This window comes from Populus alba, chromosome 5 (genome assembly GCF_005239225.2).
Source record: "Populus alba chromosome 5, ASM523922v2, whole genome shotgun sequence".
Taxonomy (NCBI): domain Eukaryota; kingdom Viridiplantae; phylum Streptophyta; class Magnoliopsida; order Malpighiales; family Salicaceae; genus Populus; species Populus alba.
Window position 1 is genome coordinate 19231456 of NC_133288.1, and position 10865 is coordinate 19242320.

Genomic DNA, 10865 nt, shown 5'->3' on the forward strand with positions numbered 1-10865 from the left:
CATTTAGTGTGAATTATGCTTCACAATTCATGCATGCTCCAACAACTGTGCATCTAAAATTGGTCCAGAGGATCTTAAGATATGTTAAAGGCACACTTGACTTAGGTTTGCATTTCACTGCCAATACAACACTTGATCTTTGTGCTTTCTCTGATGCAGATTGGGCTGGGTGCCCCACCACAAGACGCTCCACCACAGGATACTGTACATTTCTAGGAGGAAATCTCATCTCATGGTGTGCAAAGAAACAGCCCACAATCTCTCGATCAAGCACCGAAGCGGAATATCGAGCAATGGCAAATACAACAGCAGAACTCACATGGATGTCATTCATTCTTAAAGATCTCCAGATTCCACTAGCATCTACACCAACTCTCTACTGCGATAACATAAGTGCTCTTCACATGACCATAAATCCAGTGTTCCATGCTCGCAGCAAACACATCGAATTGGATTATCATTTTGTGCGCGAACGAGTTGCACTTGGACACCTCATAACTCAACATATTTCCACTACAGAGCAAGTAGCAGACCTCTTCACCAAACCAATGTCCAAGGCAGCACTCAGTCATTTTCGAACCAAACTCTGCCTCCGACCCCGGCACAGTTTGAGGGAGGGTATTGGCACAACCAAGCATGCTGTAAACTCCCACAGCTAAGGAAAGAGACGTTGAAGGAAGATTGGTGTAACTCCCACAATTCATGCTACAGCTAAGGAAAGAGACGTTGAAGGAAGATTGGTGTATCTATGGAAACAACCCAGCATGCTACGGTAGTGCAACCAGCTAAGGAAACTTCAACGAATTGATTGAACAAATCTTGGATTCAAAATAAGAACAGAGCATATCCTGGCAGAGCATATCTTGGAATATTAATATAGCTTTAATGTAATTACCATTCTTGTAAGAGCATATCATGGAGATTTAATATATTACCTCTCCTTGTTTGTGTTTAAATAGAGGACGTGGTCCTCAATATTTTGTATGGTGAAAGAAACAAAAAGTAAACATTAATTCCTCTTTAGCTGTGTTCACGTTCAGCATATTCTGAATTGTCCATCCCATTCTTCCTCCTGTTCTATTTTTTCTTCTCTTTCTGCATGCAAATCTGCCTACAGTAACTTGTAACAGAAGGGCATTTGAGGGAGTGGTTCCTTGCTTGATGGAATCGGTTTCATGTCTTTGTTCAGAGGCTTTAAACGGAAAAATAAGCTAAGTGGATTGCTTGGAAGTGTTGCTCAACAATAACATCCATAAACGTAGCTGCATTTTGACTGTTAGATGAAGCTTACATCAAAACCAGAACTCTACCCTTGTTGTGTTGACTTGTTGTTGGAAATGTGTTATGACATCTTGGAAAGCAAGATTATAACTAGAATGGAAACCAAGACTTTGTTTTCCTTATCTCAAACATGCTGATTTAACATGGATGAGCCTCTTCTCTCAAGAACAACAGCAGAAGAGTCCAGCAGGCGACCGGGAAGAGAACTCTCCTCTAGCTACCTTGATCTTGGCCAGTCCCTACGTCAATCGACGTCACACCTTGTCACTAATGATGTGATTATCCCCATCATCTCAACACCAAACACTTCTTCATATGTAAATCTCATTGCCAGTTTGAACAAAAAGAAAACAAGACTCCCTTACCGATCTCATTCGTCTCCATCGTTGTTCACAGATGCCAGGGAGACTTTTGCAGATTCTTTCGACCCCAGACCTGGTCCGAAATCAACTCCTTTGATTGTTCGGCAGGCTTTTGTCGGCGTATTCTTGTATGTATTGGTTGTTGTGTTGATATTCCTTGTCAGTGGCCGCTTCAGGGGAACCGCAACATTCAAGCCAGTAGATGCCTTGTACTTCACGGTGGTTACACTCTGCACCATCGGCTACGGTGATATCGTCCCAGATACAACTTTTACCAAGCTGTTTACTTGTGGTTTTATCCTGGTTGGTTTTGGTTTCATCGATATTTTGTTAAATGGATTGGTCACGTATATTTGCGACAAGCAAGAAGCCGTTCTGCTAAGCACCATGGATGGGAGCACGCCCACCACCATGGTTCAAGCTTATATGATAGACAAGGCTAAAGGAAGAATGAGAATCAGAACGAAAGTGGTCTTGGCTTCGGCGGTGGTCATTGTCTGCATTGCCGTAGGAACTATTACAGTGCACTACCTGGAGAAGTTGGATTGGGTTGATAGTTTCTATCTGGCTGTTACATCTGTGACAACCGTAGGCTATGGGGATTACGCTTTCACAACCGTAACTGGAAGATGTTTCGCCATTATTTGGCTATTAGTTAGCACACTGGCGGTTGCCAGGGCTTTTTTGTACCTGGCTGAGCTCAGGATTGACAGGAGGAATCGCCGGATTGCAAAATGGGTTCTTCAGAAAAAGATGACACTGGGCGATTTAGTAGCTGCAGACCTCGATAATGACGGATCCATCAGGTAATGTTCATGATTTTCTACCAGTAGATTTCTAGTTAAAGCTACGCTGCTCAAAATCCTATGAACCCTTTACAAGCTGTTGTCGTCTTTTACTTTTCCCTCCCAACTTGATTTTCCAAACTTGATTCCAATCAAATCTTAGTGCATGCATATTTGAAGAAAACCTAAATAAGCGCAGTTGGGAAAGGGAGAGTGATGTAGTTGTAATTTCGCATAATTACAAGGCAAGAGAGATCTGGGAAGAGAGAAGCATGAGCATAGCTTATATCTCAGGATTGCTCAAGGGGATGTCCTTAAAAGTTATAGCTGACAGTTAGCCAAGTCCACACTACACAGAGTTGGACCATGGCACTGCTATTATGTTTCCTGTGTGATCATAGCCTGAAAATGAACATTTCAATCATTAATTGCGATAGTTAAAGTGCTAAGTATTTGGAGAAAACAAATGCATAGTGTCGGAACCTAGTCTGTTTTTCAGGAGGATTTTCTTTATCGCAGTTGCGGGCAACCAGGATAGAAGTTAAGAGTAGCTATCAGCCTATCCTTGTAAGCTAAAGGAAAAGAGTATGTTCGGTTCCAAATCAATGGAGCTTCGAATTCAAGAGTGATAAACAGAAACAGATGAAACAGCTTGGTGCAGTGGCCATGCTTGACCAGAGAATTTGTCCAGTTAGATGACCGAAATCAAAATTATGTGTGAATTCTAACATAAAATGGATCAACAATTCTCTGAATGTACAGAATGCTTCCCGGAGACTTTGAATGATGAGAACAGTACTCAAAAGCACAACCTACCTGCTTCTGCAAAAAAAAAATTGTAGATGAAGCAACCAGTTAATTGAGCAGATCTCTCTCAGTTTTTGGTATTTGTCAATCAGATATGTTTAAGTTTCAATGCAATCATTCCAAAATAGTAATACATTGTAAAGCAATTTGCTCAAACTTTATGAGCTTAATATGTGTTGTTGGTTGCTTTGTGGCTGCAGCAAATCTGAATTTGTAATATACAAGCTTAAGGAGATGGGGAAAATATCAGAGAAAGACATCCAGCAGATCTGCAACCAATTTGATTCATTAGATAGTACCAACTGTGGCAAAATCACTCTTGCCGATCTCATGTAAAGTGACGATAGTTCAACAGGTTTTGCTATTGGAACAGGCCATCCAGATTTTGCCTCGCTAATAAGCAGGACTTGAGACTCTCTATGGTAAAGGGAATAGAAAATGATAAGAAAGGCAACATACAACAAGCAGGATGGTATCATGACAGAACAATTTCCTACTGGCATAAAGTTGGTCAACTGGTTACACAAACAAGATCTATTCTTTTTGCGAGCAAAGATCTACAATCTCATTTTTTGTTCAAATTTTAATTTGTCAGTTGATTATTTGCTGTTAGAGAAAGTAAAACTGTACATGTAAGAACTGTCGAATGTTGATTGCTCTGGTTAATAGGGGAGCAGCAACTGTCAGAAAGGTGCATTTTCATCCCCTCAATTTAAGGGTACATTCATTTACATGACCTTTTAAACCTCCAGATTCATCAGTGCATGCTTTGCTACACTCTAGAGCACATTAGTAACAAAGGAATTATTTGAGTTGCAAATTGTGGACACTATGACAGAAAATAAGGTGCACCATCCTAATGCAATCATCAACTCACCAACAGATTTCTTCAATTTTGTCGCCTAAAATATTGCTGAGCATTCACAGTGGCAAACCTTCAAGGTTATATTAATGAATGACCTTGTAAGAGTCCAGGGAGCTTCATGCAGATGCTGGTTCACAGATTTGCCCTCTGTTTACCCTAGCAACTGTAATTCAAACAGGAACCATTACAAACGCTAACTAAAAGAAATAAAAAACATAAGATGGCATAAATCAAGTGCAAATCAACATTTCCTGCTGATCTCAAGTTCAAGCAGCATGTTGCTTTGACTTAGTAGTCAATGGCTAAAAGAAGAAACTTAAGACGGAGAAGTTGGCAGCAACATTTTGAATCACATGGAACCAAAGAAGATGGAAACAAGAAAATCACCTGTGAGAGAGAAGGACATTAGTTCCATTTTGGGTGCGGTGGATTCAGACATTTTGATTCTCCAATTTGCTCATTATTTCCAACAAAGAAACCAAAATAGTATTTCTCCTATCATGGCAACTTGAGGAATAATTTATCTCAAGAACTAATTATGTCCTACTTAAGGCCATTTTTTGCTAGTTAACCAAACTGAAGTAGCCCAAAGAAGCAGGCAGGGACAGAGACTAATGGGAACCGGCACCATATATTAAAGGGGGGCATGCATTTGGCTTTCAGAAACAGTACTTGAACACAAATGAACCACCCTGAAGGTGAAGGCTGCAAGAAATTTATTTCATTCAAAATTATAACAGCAAGATGAATAAGGCCATTAAAAAAAGAGAACGGTGCATTTGAAGCGCTCATCATCATTAAAGTTCCAAGTCCAGTCACCTCAGATAGGTCAAAGATTAGACACTAGAAAGCACAATAAACTTATTTATGAAACATAAACTTTCATACAAGAATGCATGGCATCCATGCTTCAATACTCAAATCAGCACCCTTCACGGAACATCACTACTTTTAAAGTCAATGCAGGTATCATTACTGCAAAACCTCACCTGCCAGAGGAAAAAAGACTGATACAAAGAAACTTCAACTGATCTCCACCTTCTTCCGCATTATCCCTGAGATTCTGCAAAGACAGACAGATTCAGATGTCATCTCCAACAAGCAATCATCACTGTCATCAAATCTTGAAAAGGAAAAAACAGAAGGAGAAAATGATCATAAGACAACACCAATCATAAGATTGATTATTGATTAATAAACCTACTTCTGCCGAATAGCACGGACACTCTCAAGAAGCTCTATCGTTTGCTGCACTTTAAAATTATTAGGCTTCTCATTATCATTCAGTACCAAGGCTGAGACATTCAAAATGGTGACAAGCTCTGATTCAATTTTATTAAGCTTCACATCCAAATGTTCCAAGAAGTCCTCGTACGATGATACATCCTTCAAACCCCTGATTATGCTCTCTTCATTAGAATCATTACAGATGTCCCGGCCGAGGAATCCCACTTCCTCATCAACCGGCGGGTTTGTTTCTCCATTGGCACATGACTGCAAGTCTTGACCATCACTAAATTCCAGGACATCATCAGAGCTGGAGTCTGTAACTCCCAGCTTAGGAGATACAATTCGAACCGGACTCGAATCATCTTTCGCCTCAACTTCAACATCGAAAGCCACATTCCCTATTAGCTGGTTTTCTTTTACAGAAATTACCTGAAATCAAATATATTTTATCAAATAAAAGATTAGGTTCTCCAAAAATGAATTTTAAATAATAATAAATAAGTACCTGATTAAGCTTAGAGGAGAGCTGATCAAGCAACTCAATTCGGTTTTTTGACTTTCCAATAGCCTGCATAACTTTCTTCTTTTGAAAAAGCAATTCTCTCGCATCATTTTCTTTTCCAGAAATAACACTAACAGCAGCCTGTCGTTTTAGTTTCTCTGCTGCCTCTGATAATCTCATAAGTCTCAATCTTGCACTATTTGCTATATTTAACCGCCACCCAAAAATAAAACAATTAATCTTTCAAATTATCAACTGAATAAAATTGAGAATTGATAAGAAAGAACGGATGAAACCTTTGGCTCTGGTGCTTTCGGCCTCAGCATGAAGCTGATCGAGTTGGGTGCGAAGCTGGTCCGTGTTGGAGGACAAGCACATAGGCCTCTTCAATACAGGCCTGCAAAGCACTACCATAGCACCACCACCGTGACCGTGACATATCATCTCTCCTCCCTCTCTGAAACGCAGCGAGCTTAACGGTTATCAAATTATCATTCTAGTGATTATCTTGATAGAAAAGGACAAAAAAAACCGGCTGCAACAACGCAATGGATCGATTTGGGCATGCTTTTAATTACTAATTTCAAGGCCTGATTCCAGGGCCTACGGAAGCCCGATGGGCTGATCTAAGACTCCATATTAAGTTATATTGGATCTGGGCCCTTGTGAATGATAGGAACAGCAAGGCCTAATCTTCAAGTAAATGGGCCTTTGATTATTATCGGAAACACTCGATAGTTTTCCGCAAGCGTTTCAGATTTTTCCACTAAAGAGCGGATTCTGTTCCAGCCATCAATTCCCCACAATCACTCAAACGCCGCTGTTAACAAGCTCAAAAGGCTGCAATCATGAAGAGAGAAAAGTACGTGGGCTCTGTTGTTATCTTATCTTGACGACGGTTCTTCATGTCCCCACTCCTCCAAGTTCAAGCTTGTAAAGTGGGCATAGAGGCTCTCTTAAATGCCAGTCTCTTTCCTTGATTTCTGCCCTTCTTCGATTTGGTAAAATCAAGCCATCCAATGTTGGGTCCACATGAGATGACATTCGGAGAAGACTCGAGCCCATTGTTTGCTCTCCAAAAATACCTACCATCATATATATATATATATATATATATATATATATATAGAGAGAGAGAGAGAGAGAGAGGGGGGGGGGTGTGTGTGTGTGTGTTGTGTGTACAAATCATCGTGACAAGCTCCACATCAACGACGCCCACTACGGGCTAAAAAAAGGTGATCTTGACCATCTCCTAATTTCGTACTCGGGGAATCATTTACTAGGGAGGCAAACAAGCCTTGCATTGGCTAAAATATGAAATGAAGGACGGTAGGGAGAACAACGCTGATTGACATGTCAGTAATGAAAAGGGAAATCCCTTTTGATTTCTTAAATATATTATACAGAGAAACATTTTTCTGACAAAGGAGCCATTAAGAATTGTAGTCGTTGAGAATACAAACATCAATCAATCACTGTTTATAGGTGAATGGTTCATCAATGGAAGAAGCAGAGAGTTGATTCGACATAAGAAGAAAAACAAATCCAGTTACTCAACCTAAACTATAAGAAATCAAGAACTGAGGGAAATAATTTCATATAACCTTTTGTTCTAGAGGTTGCTTCAAGCTTGTCCATGTGTTTTTTACTATATGCAATATATTTTATGAAATTATTCTATCTCCATGCTATTATTTCATCAAATCTTCATCGCACACATCGCCAAATTCTGATTTTATATGTTCAATATACCCCCTCGTTAAGAAAACAAAAAAAATAAAATTTCATTTTTTTTCTCAAAACTTTCCATGCATAGCATCGCATGAACAAATAATTTATCAAAACTCAGGAGACTTCGCTATAATCTTAAATCTTATTCTCCCACTCTCTATCTCTTAATGACAAGTATTTTGAATACATTAAATATATATGAACTTGATCATATGCAAGTACTCACGTTATGTATTTTTATAAAGTTTTATGACGAAAATTTAATGCAATGATAAATCAAATATATGTAACAATCTCTTAAGGATAAACCAAAACATATGAAAGTAGATTTGACACAACTTTTAAAATATAAAAACATGTGTACCTGATTAATTACAAAATTTTATATTTAAGGAGCGTACCTGAGTGTTTTTTTTCTTCCTATCATATTATTTCAATATCACGAATAAATAAATAAATAAATTAGTTGATATATATGTACTATTGCTAGGTGCCCTTTACTGCAAACATGAAGATGGGGGAAATTTAATTTCAATGGGTGCATGTTTAAGAAATGTGGAGCTATGATTAAGAATTTTCACTTTAAATTGGCATGAAAATTGTTTTAGATAAGAGTTTCTTGATTACAAGTGGTTAGGATTCAACAAAATTAAGGCACAGAGATCAGACAAGACTGCCTAAAATTAACTAGTACTGTTCAAATAGTTTGCTTTTACTATGTTTGGCTCTGTCTTGGTTCCTGGCATCCATTAATTTCTCGTTCAAACGCAACGTGACTTGCTTAAAGATCGAGAAAACTGAATTGAATTAATATCGATAATGGTAACTAGAAGATTACAGCTTACAATAACCAAGTCAATCTCTCTATCTCCTCAGTCTGCCCCCACCTCATTATATATATAACTATAGACTAAAAGTAATAATTACATCCCATTCCGTATCTTCAACTGGTTTAATAATTTGATGCGGTGGGAGCCAAGCAACCACACTTTTGAAACCGCAAAAGCAACGCTCTTAAGTGAGTTTTTGACCTTTCTGATGCTGGAGTCTGAGCATAAAACGCTTGAACCAGTCAATCTACATATAATATATTGCCACACTGATGATTCACGTCAAGATTTCAAGTTATCTACACAAACGTCGTTATCTGTCCCCTTCATCCTCTCCCAAAAGAATAATATCTTCGGTGGTGGAGTAGACGATTGAATGATTCAGAAGGCATGTGTTTAATGTTAATTAATGGAGATCAATCTAAGAGAAGCACCTTTGGTGTGGAATAGATTCTTTCATGGTCTAAACACTTCTGTGGTTGGGAGCTCGATAGTCAAGAACGATTCAAGCCCTCGACAGCACCACTTTATATCTTTAAATCCATCCGATGCTCTGGTTGGTGTTATATAATTGAATTAACTTACAATACTATTATTATTAAAAAATTATAATAGTATTGAAAAGTCTGACGTGCATTCATAAAGCAACAAAATTATTTTATGTATAGATTAATTACAATATATATATATATATATATATATATATATATATATATAGAGAGAGAGAGAGAGAGAGAGAGAGAGAGAGAGTGAGAAAAGTCAAGTTTCTGACTTGGGCAACCACCATTTTTCTAGCATCTTCGAATAACTTCAAGTTTTGTTTTCATGCTCGTTCATCGCTTAACAAAGCTCATGCTACATCGGGTTTATTTAATGGAAATGAAGGGTACTTCCAGCACAAACTCATAAATACGATCATTTGTTTTATTCCATGGATCTACATTTTAAACCGAGAGAATGTGTGCTAAGTATATTTTCGAAACAATCAACGACGACAACATGGGTGTTCTTGGTTTCGAAGAAATATATCATTAATTAGGAGAATATATAAGAATGATAGCATTCGAATTTATTACTATTTTATCATCAATGTTAATCTTTTTTTTTATTATTATTAAATTACTAAAACTTTTAATTCATATCATCAATCCTAATCGGTTGAAACGCTAATTTTTTTTAATTTTTTTTTAATACCCTCGCTGTGATTTCAGCTGCACCACCACACCACACAAAACCGGAGCGTTTTTTAGGACTTTGTATGTGTAGAAGGTGCCACAAGGGACTCTCATAGGTGCTAAAAAAAATGGGAGAGCAATGTTCAGACGGCAAGTAATATTCTCATCATTAATTAGGCAAGTCTAGAGCCTAATCTTGTCCGATTTTCCCCAATTTTTGACCAGAGAAAATTGAACCTAACGGCTGAAATATTGGAAGTAAAATCGCCACTAAGAGCCAACTTGGTTTCATATTCCGAGGACTGAATGCGGTTTTGCAAGCCACGTTATTTTTTCCCCGACATAAAAAGAAATCGACAAGTCAATATTCACACAATCAAAGAGTTAACGTTAAATAATTAAGGTGGTGGGACGTGGGAATTATATTTATGGCCACAGGGTTTATTCTAATATTATTTTGACATGAGACACTCTTCAGGATTAAACTCTAATTAAAAAATAAACAAACTAATGACTCCCTCTTAAAGACCATTAGAGGCTTATGGTTTCAACTTTCAAGCCTTGTTAATTTGCTAGCCCCTTTACACGTCTTATAGTTTAGTGTGCCTTGTATAAACAGAAACATATATTGAGTGATTTGCTGGTTATAATTGTTAAAATAATTAAAATTAAACATAAAAAAATACTAGAATTCTTAATGATCTGTTTATTATAAATGTTTATTAAACTGAAAATATTATTTTACTATTAATAAATAATTCTATATAAATATTATTATTCAACAATAATCTTGATATCATAGTAGGATAAGTGAAAACACTCTAGCCAATATTGTTCTTCTAGCGTTAACCATTGGCCTTACATAATTGTTGATGCTTGCTTTGGTTATAATAATCTCGATATATATATATATATAGACCACTACTTTGTATATATTGATTCTTGCTTTGTTGTATACCCTACAAGAATACGACCTTTTCTTCTAGCGTTAAAAATTAGCCTTAAGTTATCCCCAGCAATGCTGATTAGGGAGTGGCTAAAAAGTAAATATTTATTTCCTGTTGATGTATTTTCAAGTAGCAATAAATTTTTTAATAATTGACTCAAATATTATGCATATCAGTACCACTATGAAATTGATAAATATAAATAGAAATACCAATAAAATTATTTTGTTAGTAGATTGTGATGAACTTTACCAACAAAATAACATCTCGCTATATTTATTGATAAACACCGGCAAAAATAGTCTCTTGGTATATACCAATGAATTTACAATAGAAAAGAAGAAATATAA

The 10865-nt window shown here is 37.2% G+C and overlaps 2 protein-coding genes across 10 annotated transcripts; one reads left to right on the top strand and one right to left on the bottom strand.

The window, feature by feature from the left end:
• Positions 1-1201: 1201 nt before the first annotated feature.
• LOC118061755 (uncharacterized) lies at positions 1202-6364 on the bottom strand. 7 transcript variants are annotated; one of them, XR_004689632.2, is made up of 6 exons: positions 6129-6363; positions 5836-6035; positions 5305-5759; positions 5090-5163; positions 4113-4263; positions 1202-2830 (listed from the first exon to the last, which is right to left on the bottom strand). XR_004689632.2 is itself a non-coding variant. In XM_035075309.2 (5 exons), exons 1-4 carry the CDS (start codon positions 6274-6276, stop codon positions 5124-5126), a joined length of 843 nt encoding a protein of 280 aa, XP_034931200.1. In that variant the 5' UTR covers positions 6277-6363; the 3' UTR covers positions 3851-4263; positions 5090-5123. The 7 variants fall into 7 exon arrangements, 2 of the variants coding, with proteins under 2 accessions (XP_034931200.1, XP_073265483.1); XR_004689629.2 differs by lacking the exon at positions 1202-2830 and adding an exon at positions 3017-3250; XR_012169925.1 differs by lacking the exon at positions 1202-2830 and adding an exon at positions 4488-4805 and having other exon boundaries at positions 3851-4263; positions 6129-6364.
• LOC118061754 (two pore potassium channel c) lies at positions 1425-3966 on the top strand. 3 transcript variants are annotated; one of them, XR_012169923.1, is made up of 3 exons: positions 1425-2449; positions 2948-3312; positions 3436-3635. XR_012169923.1 is itself a non-coding variant. In XM_035075307.2 (2 exons), exons 1-2 carry the CDS (start codon positions 1425-1427, stop codon positions 2964-2966), a joined length of 1044 nt encoding a protein of 347 aa, XP_034931198.1. In that variant the 3' UTR covers positions 2967-3966. The 3 variants fall into 3 exon arrangements, 2 of the variants coding, with proteins under 2 accessions (XP_034931198.1, XP_034931197.1); XM_035075307.2 differs by having other exon boundaries at positions 2948-3966; XM_035075306.2 differs by lacking the exon at positions 2948-3312 and having other exon boundaries at positions 3436-3966.
• Positions 6365-10865: the final 4501 nt, after the last annotated feature.

What these genes read in the sequence shown, in the direction of transcription:
- LOC118061754 (XM_035075306.2), top strand. Translation starts at nt 1,425, where the DNA reads ATGGATGAGCCTCTTCTCTCAAGAACAACAGCAGAAGAGTCCAGCAGG. An exon ending in GATAATGACGGATCCATCAG is followed by an intron (nt 2,450 to 3,435) that starts GTAATGTTCATG and finishes TTGTGGCTGCAG; the next exon opens with CAAATCTGAATTTGTAATAT.
- LOC118061755 (XM_035075309.2), bottom strand. Translation starts at nt 6,276, where the DNA reads ATGATATGTCACGGTCACGGTGGTGGTGCTATGGTAGTGCTTTGCAGG. An exon ending in CGAAAGCACCAGAGCCAAAG is followed by an intron (nt 6,036 to 6,128) that starts GTTTCATCCGTT and finishes GGTTAAATATAG; the next exon opens with CAAATAGTGCAAGATTGAGA. An exon ending in TCTCCTCTAAGCTTAATCAG is followed by an intron (nt 5,760 to 5,835) that starts GTACTTATTTAT and finishes ATTTGATTTCAG; the next exon opens with GTAATTTCTGTAAAAGAAAA.